Raw genomic sequence first — 20,813 nt, 5'->3', positions numbered from 1 at the left:
GCAGAATATATGCACACGTGATAAACTGACATGGCATACATGGACACACAAGGCTCACATGGTGCAATAAGATGTAGTGCACTTTGTCGGCACACTTTATGCTTCAAAGCATAAGCGGTTAAGTAGCAAATAGAGAGTCTATTATGTTAGATTTTGACGGTTGTCCTAAGGCAATCGTCTTATGGTTTTATTATTTATTTGATAAATATAGATTCACTATTTAAGTGTATATTATATGTTTGATGGTCTTAAACTCATTTACTGAATGTCTGCAATACAATTCATAGCATGAGAGAATTTGTGATTGGATCACATCTTGTGATTATCTCTACATGTGCAATTATGAGCGTATTAGATTTCCCTAGTCGTCGAATTGATGCATTTGGACATCATCAATTTTGTAAGACTAGCACGGGTTATACTCCTTGATTCGCCAAACAGTTGTTTTCTCATTAACTGGAGACATTGGGTTGTCGAAAGTTAAACATGGATGCTAGTTATGGTAACTAGTGTTGGATCATGAGTTTCGCTAGAGGGGGGGTGAATAGCGATTTAAAAAGGTCGAGAGTACGCAGCGGAAAAAGACGAAATCAAAACAATGCTAACACAAGAACCTTTTTACTTGGTTCGGAGCCTTTGGCGACTCCTACTCCAAGGCCCGCACACAAGGGTGCTTTCGATGGGCAATTCACTAGCAATTCAGAAATTATTACAAACTAAGTACAGGAATGCCAATGAAAAAACAAAACAATACCGACAAAGGAAGAAACTAAAAGAGCAGCGTGTTGTCGGAGCTTCGCAGCGTCGCAGGAGCACAGGAGAGTGGATTCTAAATTGTTGCTCTGACTCCAGCCTTGACCCTCCTTATATATAAGGTTCGGGGCACCTGGAATCTTTAGGGCGCCCTGGTTGTGACGTAGCCGAGCCAACCAGCGAACTCCATATGTCGACGCCGCGAAGTGGATAGATTTTTGCCTCCAGGCGCCCGGACCCTGATTTCCAACGGTTTCCTACCTGCAAGAAAACGTTAGTCCGAGGCACTTATATCTCCTGCAAAACAGATTATTAGCACAGTGATAATAAACAGAAATAGTATTAATTAGATTCCGTCTTTTCGGGACCGGAATCTAGTCAAGATCTCGACTTAGAGTTCCGAAATAGTTCTAAGTCGGATCGGCGCCTAAATTCCCTTCCCGGGAATGCGTCCTCACAGTCACTCTCCTCCAGTGACTTATCTTTACTTACCTGCCAGACGTCAGGTCAGCCCTTCGACTAGTCTGGACTTCATGCCAATTATTCGGTCAGCCCGTCGACCTAGCTGGACTTCGTGTCAAACGTCCGGTCAGCCCGTCGACCCGTTTGGACTTCGTGCCAGCTATCCGGTCGACCTGTCGACCTAGCTGGACTTTTCCTGCACACTCGGTCAAAGTGTTAGATCAACAACAAAACTAACTTAACCTATTTTGTCATTCATAAAAACCTGGGTTAGACCGTTAGTGCTAACCGCACCAACAACTAGTTCATTAGAATGACTCGCTGGAAGACTTCATATTGTTATCTACATATATGGATATATCTGTGAAGCTCTTACTATAGCTCGAGTGCAAGTTTCCTTCGACTTGAGCTATACAAGTCATCTTGGTCATGGAAACTTATACTTTGATATCTTAAGTAAGCATCTCATCAAGGTATGGACCCAGTATGATTGAGTATAAGTTGAAGTGCCCGAAGGTGTTTGAATAGCCTACGGAGGATTCATCGCTCCTTGCAAGGAGATGTATACCCTATGACCACTTGTTAGGATTATTACTCAAAGTCTTTAGCCAAAGCATCATATGTTAAAAGTACGAGACTCTTAGACACATGTACAAGTATTTTGAATCCGCAAAACGAGGAAGTATTACTTGGGCTAGGTGTGATGTAGTCAGCCTAGTGGGGACGATGTCCTGAACCAAATGGGTATAAGACGAGCGAAAGGAATGAGGCACGACTCATTGTAACTACTGAACAGAATTAATTCTGAAATCAAATATGATTTTCTAGCTAATTGGGGATTATGATGTACTTCTAGATGTCACTCATGATTGTTCCATAATTAAGTTGTTAATTATGAATGGCCAAGATAAACCGGGAACCTATTGGTCACATACTACGAGTCTCTAAAAGACGTAAGATAAGTTAAATAATAGGATTTTTAGATCAAGAGATAAATATTTGGTTAGACTATACATAAAACAAATATGAAAAAATTTGTCGAATCGGAAACGCGGATAGGCCACATATCTTACGGAAGAGTTAGACCCTATTTGGATTAGTCATGAACCAATTTGATTTAGTTGTGAACCAAACCAAGGGGTTAATGGGCTAATTTATTTTGTTGGGATAATGGGTTGGATTTGGGCTTTCTAATCCAACTCATTAAAGAGGAGTATATATAGATGTAATTGGGAGAGAATTAGGCACAATTTTCATTATTTGGTGGATTGGGTTTTTAAAAACCAAATCTTCCTCTCGTCTCTCTCTCCCTCTTTCGTTGCCGCCACCCACCATAACAAGGAGAAAGTTTTCTCGTTGTCGTGACCAAGCAAGGAAGTATTCCTTCCTTGTTTCGCTTCTTCCTCTTGATCCCTCTCCTCCGCTCATAGCTAGTAACTTCCAAAGGAGAGGATTGTACTCACGAAGTTGTCTTGAGGAGCTCGGCATGGATACGAACAGAGGCGAGGTTCGACAACGTCGCTACACTTGATGACCTTCTCGTTACAAGTCATCCGTAAGATATACCTAGAATAATTATTATTCATTTTCGTTTTATTTTATGATCTTGTCCAGTGCAATTGTATCCAGCATGCGTGTGGTGTGTGTTTTAATAAATTAGATTTATTTACGTTTAGTTTTTCGCTGTGTATGTTTACGAAACGTGTTTTAGCACACACTTTATCGGGCATATCCCAATATATTCTCCCTCTCCTAAAGTAATAACCATGAACTCTTCCTCGACAACACATGTCCTAAAGGGACTAATCTTGTGTCTAGGAAATTGATCCAATCCCATTTGGCAACGACATGATTGACATTTGTTATGTCTTAATGAGCCATCATTCCGATCCAATAACAACCAATTTTCAACAATCTTAGGGATTAAATTTGTTGTTCAAGATGGCTTGTTCGACAATCAAGGAGATGAGAGTTCTCACCAAATTGGAGAGATTATATGACTCCAATTTCAAGTGGCGAAACATTAAAGGTGGTTTATGTCTTCAACTCTCCCAAGCCTAATGAGGAGAAAACTTAAGAGTTAACCCAAGCACAAAGCAACTGGAAGAGTTACAGCCACAACCTCAACATGATGTCACATGATTTGTTTGATATGCACACACACACAATCACGATAAAAGAACTTTCAAACACATTGGAAGAAAAATTAATATTCGAAGATGGGCAATCAAAAATTCTTTTTTGAATTTTTCCTTTCCATTTCTTCCTTTCTTTTTTTAATTCTTTTTTCCTTTCTTTTTTTTTCATTTTCCCCTATTTCTGTATTGTTTTTATTTTTTTCCATCGAAAATTACTTTCCCTCTATTAAATTTTTTCTTCCATCCATCTATGGTTACTTTTTTCCCTTCGTGGTTCCATGAGGTAAACAGTGAATCATTAGACCTACTTGAAGATGAAGAATACAAATTATTAGAGAAGATAAAAATATAATATGATTTCTAATCTTATAAAATATACTATTATTAATGAATTAAATTATTTTATATATAATTTTAATTTTAAATTGATCATAATAAATCAAAACTAAATCCACTTTAAACCTACTTGATCATGCCATGTTAACTTGGTGAACTTCAATTAACCTAAATCAACTTTTACTCAATAAGGATCAACTATTTTATAAGATAATATCAAATCTAACTCAAAAGTAAGCATCCATAGTAATCAAATATTAATAAAAGTATTTTAAATTAATATATTTTATATTGAAAAATGTATCGAAACCATCTCGGTACGACACAATTAAAAAAAAGGATAGCTCAGTGCACGAAGCTCCCGCCATGTGAGGTCCCTGGGAAGGATCCATTGTACGCAGCTTTACCCTATTTTTTGCAAGACTATTTCTAGGATTTGAATCCATGACCTTTTGGTCACATGGCAACAACTTTACCATTGCACTAAGGCTCCCCTTCTGTCATAAACCGAACTCTGACACGACTTAAAATTTAAACCTTGATTTAGAATAATAACTCTAAATATTGATAAGCAACCAAAACAAGAATAGTGGATAACTATAAATATATATGTATAAAATAAAGAACTAAAAAAAGTTTAAAAGTTATAATAAGAAATGGTGGCTTGATTTATTTTTAAACCCTTTAATAAAAATTAAATTGATGCACATATATACCCACTTTTCAAATTTATGATTACTTTATATTTTCCTTGGCCTAGAGCTTTGCAAGCAAAGACATCCTTTGATTATCATAAGTTGGTTTCAGCTAGTTCAGCGAGTTAGCTCAGGGATCTTGATTTGTTGATTTTTACTTTGGTTTTAGTTTGATGTATTTTTGTTCGCTTTTATTTTATATAATTTTATTTTATTTGTAGATAAAATACATATTTTGTTAGGTTTCATGGTTATCCAAAGTTAGTAATTGTTTGTATGGCTCTTGGTTCCCTTTTACAACATTGTCGCCAAGTGGCTATCTCCATCTCAGAGACATTATCAGAACCTCATTCTACTCCCGAAGCTGCTAGTTAGTCAAGCGGGAAGCCTAAAGTAGGCCCTAAGAGAGATCTTTGGGGAGCACCTATATGATGGATCGAAAGCGCTAGGGGGGGTAAAGACAGTCAAACACAGAGACACAGGGAATTACTTCGTTCGGAGCCTAAGGCGACTCCTACTCGAAGGTCCGCGATCCTTGATCGCTTCCGGTGGGCAACAACTATAATATCGTGAATAAGTACAAGGAAATAAGTACAACTGGAATTGAAACAATACCGACAACAAAATAATAACTGAAGCTTTAGGTCGTCGGCGACTGTAACAGCACTTTAGAGTCGTTTCTTGAGCAGCACACAGCAGAAGGAAAGCTTGTCGAATCGTTGTGTTTGAAGTTGCACCTCAACCCTCCTTTTATATGAGATTCAGGGCGCCTGGATCCTTTCCGGGCGCCTGGAGTGTGACGTGGCCAACCAACCAGGATGCTCCACGTGGCGAAGTCGCGCAGGGGATAAAAGTTGGTCCCGGGCGCCAGGACCTGTTCCGGGCGCCCGGATCCATCCTGGGCGCCCGGACCACCTTCTTCCAGCAGGTTCCTCACCTGCAAACAAAGGTTAGTCCGAGCAAAATACCCTGCAAGACAGTGTTAGGACAGCCTTCGGACTGTCCGAGTCTGACTTCGGATTTCCAACCGGAAACCCTAGGTCGACCCGACGCCTACTGTTCCCTCTACGGGGAACGCGTCCTCACCTACTCCCCTCAGGAGAGATTACCTTATGCCAGTCCGGTCCTCCAGACCGACTGGACTTTTCACCTAGAGTTACCACCCCCTAGGACCTAGGGTTACCGCCCCCTAGGGTTTTTCTCCACCTAGGGTTACCGCCCCCTAGGACCTAAGGTTACCGCCCCTTAGGGTTTTCCTCCACCTAGGGTTACCGCCCCCTAGGACCTAAGGTTACCACCCCTTAGGGTTTTTCACCTGCCTAACCACAGCTAGGACTTTCCTGAAACACTCATTCAAACATGTTAGATCACACACTAACTTAACTTTGAATCCTTTGCCATTATCAAAACTAAGGTTCGATCGTCGGATGCTTCCTGCACCAACACTATAGTCGACCTAGCTACCCCTAATACAGATATAATTGTGAACAAGGCTCGCATCCTCTGCTAGCTAAATTAGTAAACAATCATTTTACATTCTTCCCTGGAGGCACCCCTTGTGAAGCACACATATGATTGGAGGATATTAATGCACTTTATATGTCTTGTTCACATATAGAGAAGCAAAAATTAGCTACCTATCATTTTCGAGGATAGGCTGTTATTTGGTAGAAGATGCAAAAGACGTCTTTAGAAATAAAATTATCTCTTGGCAATTATTGAGAGAGAGACATTTAAGAAACAATATGTGAAACATTTGATCAATTCATATCTAGGTTGATTCAGAAGAATAGCAATGCCAAAATGAAAGTGAGAGCATGTTACTATGGGCTTTATCATGGGGTAACCCAAGATTCAAAAGGGTCATGATTCAATTTGGGTGATTAATAGATTCACCAAATTAGTTCATTTCCTACCTACTTGTAAAAGAGATTCTTTGGATCGTTTAGTAGACTTATATTGTAAAGAGATCACCAAACTCCATGGCATTCCCCTAAGTATCATTTATGACCAAAATGCACACTTTACGTCGAGATTCTAGTAGAGTTTCTAGAATACATTGGGTACTAAGCTCCACTTTAAGGCTAATTTTCATCTTCAGACTAATGGGCAATAAGAGCACACTATTCAGACTCTAAAGGATCTCATGTAGGCATATGTATTAGATTTTGATGTTAGTTAAGAGAACCACTTGCATTTGGTAGAGTTTGCCTATAACAACAATTAACTCTTAGCATTCTGTTATTCAGATGATACCCTTTGAAGTAATTTATGAAGAAGCCTGTAGATCTCCTATGCTTTGGGACGAGGTTAGAGAGCGTTAACTATTAAGAATGCATTCAGCAAGATGCGAAATTTGTGTGAAGTATCTATCACTAGACAGTGGTAAGACTCTTAACTAATCAAAGTCAATAGAAAAGCTATGCGGACTGTAGATGAAAAATGTTGGAGTTCACAATGGATGATGATGTTTTTCTCCATATTTCACCTATTGAAGAGGTAAAGAGGTTTGGTCTAAAAGGAAGGTTGGCTTTTAGATTTGTTGGACCTTTCAAATTCTAGAACGCTTTGGTGCGATAGCTAATCAACTTGCTTTTACCCCAGTCTTGACAAGAGTTCATAACATCTTCCACGTTTCTATGCTACAAAAGTATGTTCCAAATTTGACCTGTGTTTTGAAGAATCTCACATACCATTCACCATTCCATCCTGATGTGACCTACAAGGAATTCTCAATTAGTATTCTGAATCACAAGGAAAATCAATTGCAGAACAAGTGCATCCACCTTGTGAAGGTTGGGTGGCAACGCCACTCTAATTAGGAAGCTACTTGGGAGTGCACATTAGATACCTTCACTTATTCTCTTCGAGTACTTAAATTTAGGAACCAAATTTCTTTTAGGAGGGAAGGGTGATAAATATTTTTTTTAGTGTGTTAATTTTTTTTAAAAAAATAATCTGGCAAAATAAATTGAACCAAACCATTAAAAATGGAATTTAGTCATCTAGTTGAAGTCGAATTGGTTTCAGATTGAACCCATCAGATAGGTACAGAGATTAAGATTACCATATTCTCCAATAATTGGTTTTTGTACATGTTGCTTTGTAATAGTCGAACACTACTATTCATAAAGAACAATAGGTCATACAGCAGTTTTATACTAAAGGGCACACAAATATGATATTAGATTATGAAACAACATTTTCAAAAAAGAACCAAGGTGCAAGTTTCACAATTTGAATTATGAATTAAGAGAACCTATGAAGATACATAATAAAACAATCATAAAGATAATCAAAACAATTCATGAAATAAATCAGTTGAGAAAATGTAAGTAGCATGATCATAAAGTCATCTTTCTAAAATGTACCTCTCTGTTCTTTGGATCTAATGCATTAAGCATATCAGATAACACATTTGCTACTCCTTGAGCATTCTGAATTTCCTCCAAGCTGCATCAAGCATTGGTTTAACATGTTAATCCTTTTTCTTATTTTTTCTTAAACTGTATATTACCAAAGATTTCAAAAATATACTACTTCACAAGCCAATTGACTTCCCCAAATCCTTTTTGACTAGAACAACATAACAGATCAAGGGCATTTGATTATCCGATCATTGCCCATTCGGTAATTAATTGGAGCATGTATCTACCCAAACATACAAAGTGTACATACAGAAAAAAGGGAAGGACTACTTTCACTTGCAATTGCTGTACCACTTTTACAACATAGCCATGTCTCCCACTAGTCAGGGGATTGGTATACAAACCATGTCCAGTCAAAAATATTGCTACATTGTGGGTATGATTATGCCATATTTTTTTCCTAACATTCTTTCTAACCATCTTTATACTCTGTAGCTCTCTTGAACCAACCAATATGCATAAATTCACCTAATAGCTGCTTGTGCATATATTAAACTTCTATAACTGTTTCTAAAACAAGTTATATTTTTCTCTGGTATATCTGTCTCACTAATGCAGACTGGGTTATTCTACCTTATCTAATATACACAACTAACATGAGGGAATATTTCAATTGACTCTTTTGTGATAGGAAAGATGGAGAGAGTGGGTGGGAATCAGATTATTCTGATGCTTATTTTAGATAAGGCAAATACTTATTTATCATTTCAAAACTATTACCATCAAAGAATTTAATACTTTCTTTATACATCCTTCTCTATAAATTTTTTATAAATACCCTTAGGGTGCGTTTGGTTCAAGTTATGGTATATTACCTTAGTTATGTGATTACCAAGTAATCACATAACCAAGGTTATAGGGAATGAAACATAACCATTAGTTGTTTGGTTCAATTTAGGTAATCTAGTAAAATCTCGTTTGTTTGAAGGTTTTAGTACATAACCTAATGTAATATTTTACCATATTACCCTTGATTTAATAATGATAATATTATATTATTAATAGTGATTTTACCACATACCCTGGAATGAAACGTTTTTATTATTACCCTTGATTTAATATTTTACCAAATAAAATCTCGTTTTTATTATTACCCTTGATTTAATATTTTACCATATCAGGCTAAGCTTCCTTGATTTAATAAAATCTCGTTTTTATTATTACCCTTCTTCCCTTCCCATCACATCCTTCGTCGCCTCCTCGCCACCGCCCCCTCCCCGACCCCTCCGCCGGAGTGGATTGATCCCTTTCTCGACGTCTCCGGCGTCGCCTGCCACCCTGTCGACCCCAGCCACCCATCCCCGTGGCTCTCCCGCGTCGCTCCCCTCGTGGTCGCCTCCTCCCCAGCCTACCTCTCCTCCGATCTCAAAACCTTCTGCCGTAAGTACATCATCCGTCTCACTCCCGCGTTCGTATCCCACGTCATTCGCACCCCTGACCTCCGCCGCTGCCCCGACCTCGCCCTCGCCTTCTTCCGCTGGGCCGCCACGCAGAAGAAGTACCCCAGACACGAACTCGACTCCTATGTCTCCTTGATCGACATATTGTCCTCTTCCTCCGATACCAAAGAAACCAGTCGAATCAAGGAGCTCGTTGCCGAGATCAGAGACCGCGGGCTTCCGGCGTCGACTTCTGCCACCACTTCGTTAGTGCGGAGACTCGGCTCCGTTGGAATGGTAGAAGAGTTGCTGTGGGTTTGGAGGTGGATGAAGGAGAGTTCGGTCGAGCCGTCGCTCATGTGCTACAACTGTTTGTTGCTCATGTTTGCCGCAAGGAGGATCGCCGTCGCGCTAGGATTTCTGTGAGGCGGGGAACACGCGAACACGGATGGGTTTTAGTTTGGGTTTTCTAGCGTCGGTGGCAAATTGTTATTTGATAAACTTGTAGGTTATTTTTGTCACAATCGATAAAAATTGGAGGTTAATTTTGTCTTAAAAAAATTATTAACCCCGGAATCAAGAAAAACCTCGCTTTCCTGAGGTTTTCTGATTCCGAGTTGGATGTCCAAATTGCTGACGTGTCAGGCATGCATTATAACTTCGGAATTGTTGATTACTTAAACCAAACAAAGGTTTTGTTGATAACCTTGGATAGATAACCAAGGTTATCAAAGATAACCCCGAACCAAACGCGCCCTTAGTGTTAACTAAACTCATGTCATGTTAATGATTAATATTCAGGATTTTAAATCTTATTTACAATATTATTGAAATTTTTAAATTTTTATGGTTATTTTTTTAAAAAAATCAATTAAATTTTTTATTAGGATAATCTAAAACTTTATTTTATGAATAATCCTTATTGCAACTCTATAAGAGGATGTCAACTTTTGAATTAACACAATTTTCCTTTTAATTCTCACAATGAGAGTTTCTTTCCAGTGTAAGATTTTTAAGGTGGATGTGTGGGCATACGAAGATGGACAAAATAAGAAATGAGAGCATTAGAGAGAAAGTCGGAGTTGCATCTATTGAGGAAAAACTCCGAGAGACACGTTTAAGATGGTACGGACATGTACTTAGACGACCAATAAATGCTCCAGTTAGGCGATGTGAAACTATGATAAACATGCATATCAAACGAGGAAAAGGAAGACCAAAAAAGACTTGGTTAGCAACAATAAAGTAAGATAAAATTTATTTAAATATAGATGATGATATAATAGGAGATAGAGCTCAATGGCGTAAAAGGATTCATACAGCCGACCCCACCTAGTGGGAAAAGGCTTGGTTGTTGTTGTTGTTTGTTGTTGTGGTGATGTTTTTTTTCTCTTTCATATATTTATTCACTTTGCTTCATCAATATCATCCAAGTTCCTAGGTGATTCAGTGATTCAATTTTGTGCTGCTTCAATTGGTATCAAAATCAAACTTTGGTAATTTGATTTTGATACTAGTCAACCCTCCATTCTCTGTCATCCTCAATATTCAAAACTCACCCTAATTCATAATTTTCCCCCAATATCCTCCTTCAATCGAGTACCAACCAATCTCTTATCCCCTCTCCTCATCTTTGGATTTTGCCGGCCTCCTCATTGTCTAGTAAACTGATCAACCTTCTAAGGATGCTACTATTTGTAGCCATCAATAGTGATCGTCTAAGAAACGATGCTAGCTACTCCTATTTGTGCCAAAAAAAAGGAACATATTCTATAATTTCGTTATTCAATTAATTCGAATTGTGGGCCCCTATCCATAAAACATAGTAACTGAAATATATAGAGAGAAGATTTTTCCAAATGAGAAATTGGGTATGTACTCAAAAGAAAATTGATCAATTGACGTTAACATATGTTGTTGTGCTACAAAAAAAAAACAATTGGAGACAACTAAAAAATGAAACAGAAAATTGATTTTAAAAAAAAGTTAAAAAGCATGGTTGACAAAAAAGACAACTACCAAAAAGAGAAAAAATTGTTTAACAAAAGAAAGAGATAGAGTTGTTAAATAGAGAGAGAGAGAGAAACTTGTCTAGAGAGAGAGAGATAACGTTGTTAAAAAATGAGAAAGTTATCCGTGAGAATAAAGAAAGAGATAAATTTTTTAAAAAAAAAGGAGAGAAAATTGTTAGCAAAAGAAAATTATGTCGTGCTCTGGTTGCTAGTTGTACACACCTAATCTCCACTATTTGCTTTGTCATCATCGATGACCGTAGCACCCTCCAAGTAGTGCCTCTTCCAAAAAAAGTATTTTTGAGATCTAGTAAAATTATATCTTCACCCATTGCTCAAACTCAAATCTCACAGTGACTAAAGTTTATATCATCTTGATATAATTGCAACCTTTCTCTTTGCAAATTAGATTAATTATTAATTTTAAATTACTTGCATTTAATTTCTACTACCATTATATATCATTCACAAAAAGTATGATATTATTTTCTACAAACAATCACATACTATTAAAAAAAATGGTAGCACCATATTCTTATTTAGATTAGTTATCATGCAACAGCAAAAAAAACATATCATCAGCAGCATCATGTTTTACTTGCATTTTAATTTATTTATCATCCATTATATTTTAATGGATTATATTTAGCATATTACTTTATTTTATTATCTTTATTGCTTGTCAATATACTTAATACATCAGCACCAAATACATAAGAGATCTAGATTGTAGAAGTGAAAGATGCCAACCAAAATAAGTACCACTAAAAGCATAAGAATCAAACTAATTACCAATAAATAAGAACCAAATTAATTATCAATAAATATGAGATATATCTTAGCAGTGAGAAATATCAACAAAACTATACCAGAAGAATTAAATTTTTTATGAAAATAAAAAATTGTTGTACATTTATGTTTGTTAGAACAGATGCTTCTTTTTAGTGGTAGAATGAAATGTAATGAATTCCATGGTTGGACGAGTATGATTTGCTAAATTTGCATTTAGCAGACAGTTAAAAAAATATCAACAATTTATCTACAACATATCCCGCCAATTAGATACCAAGATGAACCACAAATTGACATGAAATAAAAAGATATATTCCACCAAATTTTAAAAGACAACTACATAAAAATATGTAAAAGGAAAACACTCTCTCTTAACAAAACTAAACTCAATAACACCTCAAGACCTTAGTTTGCTTACAATCCATGGAAGTTTAGCTAAACTGAAATAGTTGTGCTCAAATAAACCTCCTAATAACTTGACCCTAGACAAGTCCTTAAATAACATTTTAGAAGAGCACCCTCTCTCATTACACTATAAATGAATCGTATCTTTAAAGAACATAGAATAATCTTCTAATGACATTTTAGATAAACATCTAAATGATATTATTTCAGAAGAACACTTTATTGATTTGATCCTTTCAGAAAGTAATCAGATATTACTTATTTGCATAATCCAGAAAAGCCAAAGAAGAAACAAAACAAGCATCATGAATTAGTAATGCAAAATACCAACCTAAAAATTTATAAATCACTTGGCATGATTTCCTTCCATAGTTACTTGTAATATTAATGCTCATCAAATTGCTGAGTTAGTTTGTGTATTTGTTTTTATATACAAAATGAGAGCTCCACATTGCATATGAGAGTCATACATACCAAGTCTAAGAATGAAATACTATTGAGTAATGACTATTATAAAGCATGGTTTGAAATCTACTACGTCGAGGAACATTTGGATAAATTACTGAAACCTACACTATTCTGCAAAAATAATCTCTCTATGTCGTTGTCGCCTATGTCATTGTGTCAATCATGTAGATGAGTATCGTATCATGTTGACACTGAGCATCCCTAGTCATGCTACAACACACATCAAGACGAATTCAAATTTTATAACTTGTGTTTACACAACATAATATCAAAATTGTATTATTTCATATAGCACACAAAGTCTGAAACTTGGGTATATAATTATAATCTCTTCTTGTTTTTCTTCATTTCCTTCCTCTTTCCACTTTCAATTCACCACATTTAACTTTCTAACTTATTTATATACAAATTCAATTTTTAAATTGGAGGATATATTAATTTGCTGAGAAAAATTCAAATATCTTCATTGTTGACTTTGTTGCAGGAAATGCAAATTCGTCCTTACCATTTTTGCTTCCATGTCCTATAATTTTAATACAAACCAGAGTTAATGGAATAATTCTTCCTTATGCTTGGAAGAGACAAACTAAGAGGAGCTAACAACTCGTTTGGAATCGAATTCTTCTCAATTAGGAGGATTAGGAGAATAACATAGTCAAGATCTTAAATCCTATTTAAAATATTGTTGAAAAGTTCAAAACAATTTAAATAATTAAATTTTTATGGTCTGTTGTATTTCTTATAAAATAAAAGGAGAATTTGTGAAAGGTGGTTTAGGTTTAGAACTAGAGTCTTTATTAAGATAGTGCTTTTATTGGGATAAATTTAGTCTTTATTTTACAAATAATGTTTTATTGTCAATCTATAAATAAGTTAAGCTCCCCATATATTACACAATTTTTTGAATTAATACAGTTTCCCTTTTTATTTTGTTGATGCGTTCCTTTTCCGTGACATTTTTTCGTCTAGGTTTCCTATCGGTGAGATTTTATTTTTTATTTGAGATATTCATCCCCTTAGTTTCATCAATATTGTCTAAATTCCTAGGTGATTTAATTGTTTGATTTTGGTATTGCGTCAATGATATTTGATTAAAATTCTTCTTATCGTCAAGCCATGTTTGTCCCAACAAAAGTGAGCAATATGAACTGTATCCCTATGCTAAGCTCCATACAAGGTGTTATGTTAGATAAGAATTGTAAGGATAAATTTGTCAAAAAAATGAAACATTTGTAGATAGAATATAATAAAGTAAATTTTAGGAAATGAGATTTTAAATCTTATAAGTGCTGACAGCCGTAAAATAGAATGGAGTTATCAAGTCAAAAGAGAATTTTGAGAGAAGTTAGATGAAAGTTTTCATGGTATACATGACTGAAAGCTTATAGGAGATTTAAATAGACACGTGGGCTAGTTTTACTTGGGTGAAAAGGAGGGGAAGAGGGGAGAGAGAGAAAGCTCACAAATTGCCTAAAAAGCTGGATTACTTATGTATATTTTTAGTTCATTTTCTCTCCCTCCTAGCTTTTTACCTGAGTAAAGTAATCATTGAAAGTTTCCAAGCAATAAAAGGTTTACATCTTATGATGTAATACTTGCATTAAGAAGAGAGGGGAGCATTTAGCATATAAAAGTGACAATAATCATAATCAAATATATTTTTCTTTTCTAAGAAGTTTAGATCAATTTATATATATAGGATTAGTAACGTAATATTTAAGGAATACTTAACTAATCAACATTGACTAATTGTGTTACATATTGATCTTGGAAAATGTAAGGAAACAAATATCTTTCTAATTTTTAGAACTGTTAAAATTTTGAGGAAATAAACTTCTCAAAGATAGAATAATAAAAGGAGTTTGGAATCAAAATTTGATAATAATAATAATAATGATTTATATACAATGGAAAAAAGATCAAGAACATGATGATATTAATTATTGGAATCTAAAGGTATAGATAAAATATAGAGAGATTGTGGTAGTGTAACAAGCACACAGACTTGCAGAAAACATGTTTTAGAAATTGGCAAACTTGAGAAAAAATGGACATCATTTGAATATGTGCATTTATAAAGTAATTAAAATTGTAGTAAAAAGTCATAAACACAGAAGTTTAAAGCACATGATAAATTCTTTGATCATCTGGGAACTAAGAATGGGGGAAATGATATTTATCAACTTCCAAAAGTAAAGAAAGAACTTGCTGATGATAACGAAATTTTAAAAAAAAATATGGAAAAAGAAATTTTATAAACTATTCAATGAACAATTGTAGATAATTTGATTTTAGACAAAAAATCAAATTGGATCAAGTGAGGCTAAAGAAAGCATTAAAGAAAATGTCACTAAAAGTAACTAAATTGTGAATTTGGATGATATTGCCGTTGGTGCTTTGAAGAGTTTAGAAGATCAACGTATAATTTGGCTAACCAAGTTTAATAAAATTTTGAAACTAACAACTTGCATGTGGAATGGTGGAGAATTTTGTATATACTTATTTTAAATGAACAAAGATGAATAGGAGTCTTGGCGCAACGGTTAAGTCATAGTTATCAAAAGCGCTTGCTTCGCTCGCTTAAGTGTAAAGCGAAGCGAGGCGCAGCCCTTGCGCTTCCGAGAACTTGGAAGCGCAACAGGTTTAAGAAGCGCGCGCGTTGCTGCGCTTCGCTCAGAAGCGAGCGAAGCGCAGCGACCCTAAAAGATTCCTTTTTTGTTTTAAATTTTATTTAAAGCCCTAATTAATCTCTTTAAACCTGTCTCTTCGTCTCCCGCTGCTGTTCGTTGCGTCCGCCGCTGCTGCAACTAGACGGATCTGCCGTGGCTACTTCTTCACGTGTGCTGCTGCTTCTTCACACATCGCCTGCAGGTAAGTTTTCAATTTCTGTTACTTAAATTCAGTTTGAAGCATCCTGGCCATTCTGCGATCGCCTCCGGCGGCGTCGTGGGATGCCTCCAGCGACGTTGGAGGCGTCGCGGGAGGCCTCCGACGCCTCCAGCTGCGTCGCGGGAGGGCCCCGACACCTCCAGCGGCGTCGCGAGAGGGACTCGATGCCTCCAACGGCGTCGCGGGAGTTCTCCGACGCCGGAGGCTTCCCGCGACGCCGCCGGAGGCTTCCCGCGACGTCGCCGGAGGCTTCCCGCGACGCCTCCGGCGACGTCGGTGGCCTCCGGCGACGGCTCTGGCTGCGTCGCGGGCATCGCGATGGCCGTGGTCGCAACTCACGTGAAACGGTGAAAGGAGAAAAAGTTTGATTTTATTAAATCAAATTTAAATATATAAACAAAATTAAAAATATAAAAAAATTAATAAATTTTATTAATTCATATAAATTTAATTTAAAGAAATAAAAAATAAATTAAAATTTTAAAAAATTAATAAATTGCATTAATTTATATAAATCAGATTTAAATATATAAAAATTATTTAAAATAAAAAAATCTAATAAATATTATTAATTCTAATTTCTAAATCAGATTTAATTATTTAAATTTTAATTAAATGTATCAAAAATATTTAAAAAATCTAATAATCTTATTAATTTTAAACTAGATTTAATTATTTAAATTTTAAACATAATATTTTAAAAAAAAACTAATAAACTTTATTAATTATAAATCAGATTTAATTATTTAAACATATAAAAAATATATTTAAAAATAAAAAATCTAATAAATTCTATTAATACAAATAAATCAGATTTAAATATATAAAATTTATATAAAAAATAAAAATCTAATAAATATTATTAGCACATATACATCAGATTTAATCATTTAAATATATAAAAAATATATGTAAAATAAAAAAATCTAATAAATTTTATTAATACATATAAATCAGATTTAAATATATAAAAATATATATATTTAAAATTAAAAATTGTAATTAATTCATATAAATCAGATTTATATTTTGATATTTTTTTACTGTTTTATATTTTTTTACTTATTGATTGTTTATTACTAATTGCAACTTCATCAAAAAATATTTTGTTTATGGTTATTTGGATTTTCAAAGACATTTTGAAAGTTTTTTTAATAGATATAATAGCCCTTTTGTTTATTATGTTTTTTTTCGTAAAGCCCGCGCTTCGCCTTGCGCTTTGCGCTTTAAGCCCCAAGACCCTTGAGCGCTTTTTTGCGCTTTGCGCTTTTGACAACTATGGGTTAAGTTGATGTCATGTGACCTAACCGTCATGGGTTCGAGTTGTGAAAACAACCTCATGCGATGCAAGTAAGGTTGCATACAATAGACCTAATATGGTCGGACTCTTCCTAGGGATCTTGCATTGATGAGAGCTTCGTGCACTGGATTATCCTTTATTTAAATGAACAAAGTTGGCAAACTAAACATTTATTTAAATGAACAAAGATGATATACAATGTTGTTCTAACTATAAAGGAACCAAGATAATGAGCCATGGTGTGAAATTTTAGGAATGAGTTATTGAAATAACAATAAGACATAAGATAAATATTAAGAATCAATTTGGATACATATCATTTATGTCAACTATATATAATTATTTATTTAATAGACAACTAATAAAAAATATAGGGCTCAGCATGTCGTTTGTCAAGAGTGACTTATCCACTAGTAATACATGATCACAATCAGATTCCCGATACTTTCAAGGTAAGACCAATACATTCTGTCAGTCTAATTCAGTATGAGAAATATGTAAACCTTGGTTGCAAAGATACATTCTGAATTCAGTCTCATTTGGTAACAAATTTTCAAATTAAGAGCAAAGAAAATCACCTAATATTGAACAAGAAAATTTAATAGCAAAGGTTAAAAGTTAACAGATAATATCCAATAAACTAGAAGTGCAAGACAATGAATGATTAAATCAAGATCATTTTCAAAACTAAAGAGGTCAAAGTACCTGAGTGCAGAAAAATCAGACTGAAGGGAAGCTTCTGCAGCAGCATTTTCATATACTGATGCAGCAGGCTGATATGAGATAGGATGGTTTTGTGGAGAGGTAAATAATGGGACAGAGTTCTCAGTATGTGGTGGGAACTCAATTCCAGCAGCCTAAGGAAACATAATTACAAATTATGTGAAAGTCAATCCTCATAGAAAATACAGCACAATCAACAAGAGCAACACTAGCGACCCAGCAATGTAAAAATCCAAGAAAGTAAAAGCTCAGTTACGTAATAAATATCTGTTGGTTCTCTAGGTCAAATAGATATGAGCAAAAGAGAGCATCTCACCCCCACACCCCAACCCCAATGAAAAGAACACTTCTAAATAGCATAATTACACCCCATCCCTTCCTTCCTATTAATTATTTTTAAATTTTTGATATGTTATTTAAATTTAATTATATCGTTATATCTGATCATTAAAATCATAAAATTAATAATTAAAACGACACATAAAATATTAAAAAATTGACTTCAGATAATAAATTAGTTGATATAATAAAAAATAGTTGCATATCATGAAATTGAAATAAGAAATGAAAAGATATTATTTACTAATAAAATACATTAAATGTTTTAAAAATAAAAAAATTGTTTTTAGATTTTGTAGATTTTAATTTTTATTACTTTTTCCATGAAGTATGTTAAATTAATTAACTAAAATTCATGTATAGTGGACTAGTAAATTACCTAAGTTGCGACAAGGCAATTAGTATTCTTCAGTTATATAAATTTTCTGGTTTTTTTTTTAAATTTTTTAATGCTATTTGAATTGGAAATAAATATCAATAAGAAGGGGAGACTAGAATTATTTTGGAAAAAAATGTAGGGTTAATATTTAAGAAGGGGAGAAATATGGGGGAAAAAACCTAATATGCAAAAGGAATAATACAATAGAAAAGACACTTATTTGACTTTAGCAAAAGAATTGATAAAACAAATCATAGTTCAAAACTTTTAAAGCAAGTTGTCAAGATCAGTCCTACCTAAAAATACTCTTCAGAGGATTCGGTCCTAGAACCATATGGCCCTAAAACTTAGAAGTGTTTATCTTCTAAATTTATATCATGCATTTAGACTATTAAAAGACAATTCCAAGTGATAGGTGCACTGCTTAGCACCTGGGTAATAGGCAAAAGCCTAGACAACCAACACTAAAATAGAAAAGAAAAGTGCACTGAATTAAAAAAGACTAACATTAATGCATTATATGTGACAATTATATTCTTAATCAATCAAAATAACTTTACAATTCATATGTCAAAAGTTGTAATTAATATAACAATAATAGCAATCAAGTCTTCATCCAACTAAATGAGGTCAGCTATATAGATCCTTATACGCTATTAGACTCGATCCCTTTCATCCTCATCTATATTTAAATGAATTTTATCATGTTTTATCATTGCTAACCAAAATTTCTTTAGTTCTCTCTTTCTCAATTAATGTGCATATTTATCCTGGTCTCACATCAATTAATTTGGATATTTATTGGTAGTCAAGGTACATATCCATATCATCTTAAATGCGTCTATCTGAGTTTACCCATAGGCGCAACCTAAACCTTCTCTCTAATATTCTAATTTCTTATCAATTCATCATATGTCTACGCATCCACCTTAACATCCTCATCTTTGTGACTCTCGTATTCTGCTAGCGTGTTTGATTCATAACTAACATTCAGCTCCATATAACATAGCAGGTCTAACCACCGTTTTATAAAACTTCCCTATATGCTTTAGAGGTATCTTATGATCATAAAGAATACCTGACACCCTTCTTCATTTTAATCATCCTACTTGTATCATATGTACAACATCTCTATCATCCCCCCATCCTTTTGCAAAAATGATCCTAAATACTTTAAAACTCCCGATTATATAATTCGTCATTTATTATCTTAACAATTATCTTACTATGTCAAATACTACAAAACTTAAATTCTATAAATTCTATTTTTACTAAGCCTAATATATTTTAGTTCCTACATTTCCTACCAAAATTCAATCTTAGTATTTTCTCCTTCACGTGACTCATCAACTAAAAAATGTCATATGCAAACATCCATCATGGTAACGCATCATGGTAACATGTCGTGGATATGTCCAGTGAGTTCATCTACTATTAATGTAAAAAATATAAACTTAGAATTGATCCTTGATGCAATTCTATCTTATATTATTTTATATTTGACTTGCCACTAAGAATAACATTCATAAAATCCAAAAAAAAATATCATTCTAGATGTACTGAGATTAAATGAAAAAAATTAAATAAATTGCAAGAGAATCAAGAGAACACAATTAAGGAAAAGAAGGAAAAAAAAAAAGATTGTCAAATTAGTGTAGGCTATCGAAATCAGAAGAAAAGGTGGAGGTGAAAATTTTATGGAGTCGGAGGCTTGGGTAGACAAGGAATATCAGGTGGGCTAATGGAGATAATTAAATTACTTTCTAATAATCAAATGATACAATACCTTATTAAAAAAATTGTCTGATTTTTTCACTTAGGCCGCCTAGTTGGTCCACATATGTTGCTTTTTAAAAGGTCACCTAACAAAGACTGCCTTTAATAAGTGCCTTGTGAAAGTGTGTAGGTGATTGCGCGCCTTTTAAGACAATGAATTTATAGTATGTATCAATTTATGATATCTATAAGTAATAAGAGCATTTCAAATTCTACACCAGTTAACATTTACTAACATGAAGCATATTAAAATTATTCGTATAAGAAATATATAAAGTATGAATAATGGAATATAATTGCTGAAGGGACATTTTACATAGTAGTTAGCCAGTTAGTAACTTCTTTAAGCTAGATGACAAAGGGAAGGTGAAAAGTATTCTTCTATTCAAGTTAAAATGATTTTTCATGAAGTTGAATTCTTATTACATGGAAAGTATTGGCTATTTTCAGTGAACATCAAGCTTCAAAATATAATTGTGATTTGTGAATATAAGAATATTACATTAACTAAGGAGGCTGTCCATTGAGGAACTGGAAGG

General features: G+C 34.4%; 1 protein-coding gene across 1 annotated transcript in view; it reads right to left on the bottom strand.

Moving 5' to 3' along the window:
- The window catches only part of LOC121974906 (TOM1-like protein 4), a 55,018-nt gene that overhangs the window by 21,066 nt on the left and 13,139 nt on the right, over positions 1-20,813 (bottom strand). The window contains exons 6-7 of the mRNA XM_042526187.1: positions 17,763-17,914; positions 7,756-7,837 (exon numbers count right to left, since the gene is read on the bottom strand). Of these exons, the coding sequence (XP_042382121.1) occupies positions 7,756-7,837; positions 17,763-17,914 (234 nt within the window). The remainder of the gene's footprint in view (positions 1-7,755; positions 7,838-17,762; positions 17,915-20,813) is intronic.

The sequence above is a fragment of the Zingiber officinale genome, chromosome 4B (assembly GCF_018446385.1).
Source record: "Zingiber officinale cultivar Zhangliang chromosome 4B, Zo_v1.1, whole genome shotgun sequence".
In the NCBI taxonomy this organism is placed as follows: domain Eukaryota; kingdom Viridiplantae; phylum Streptophyta; class Magnoliopsida; order Zingiberales; family Zingiberaceae; genus Zingiber; species Zingiber officinale.
This window is presented reverse-complemented; position numbering and strand designations above follow the sequence as displayed.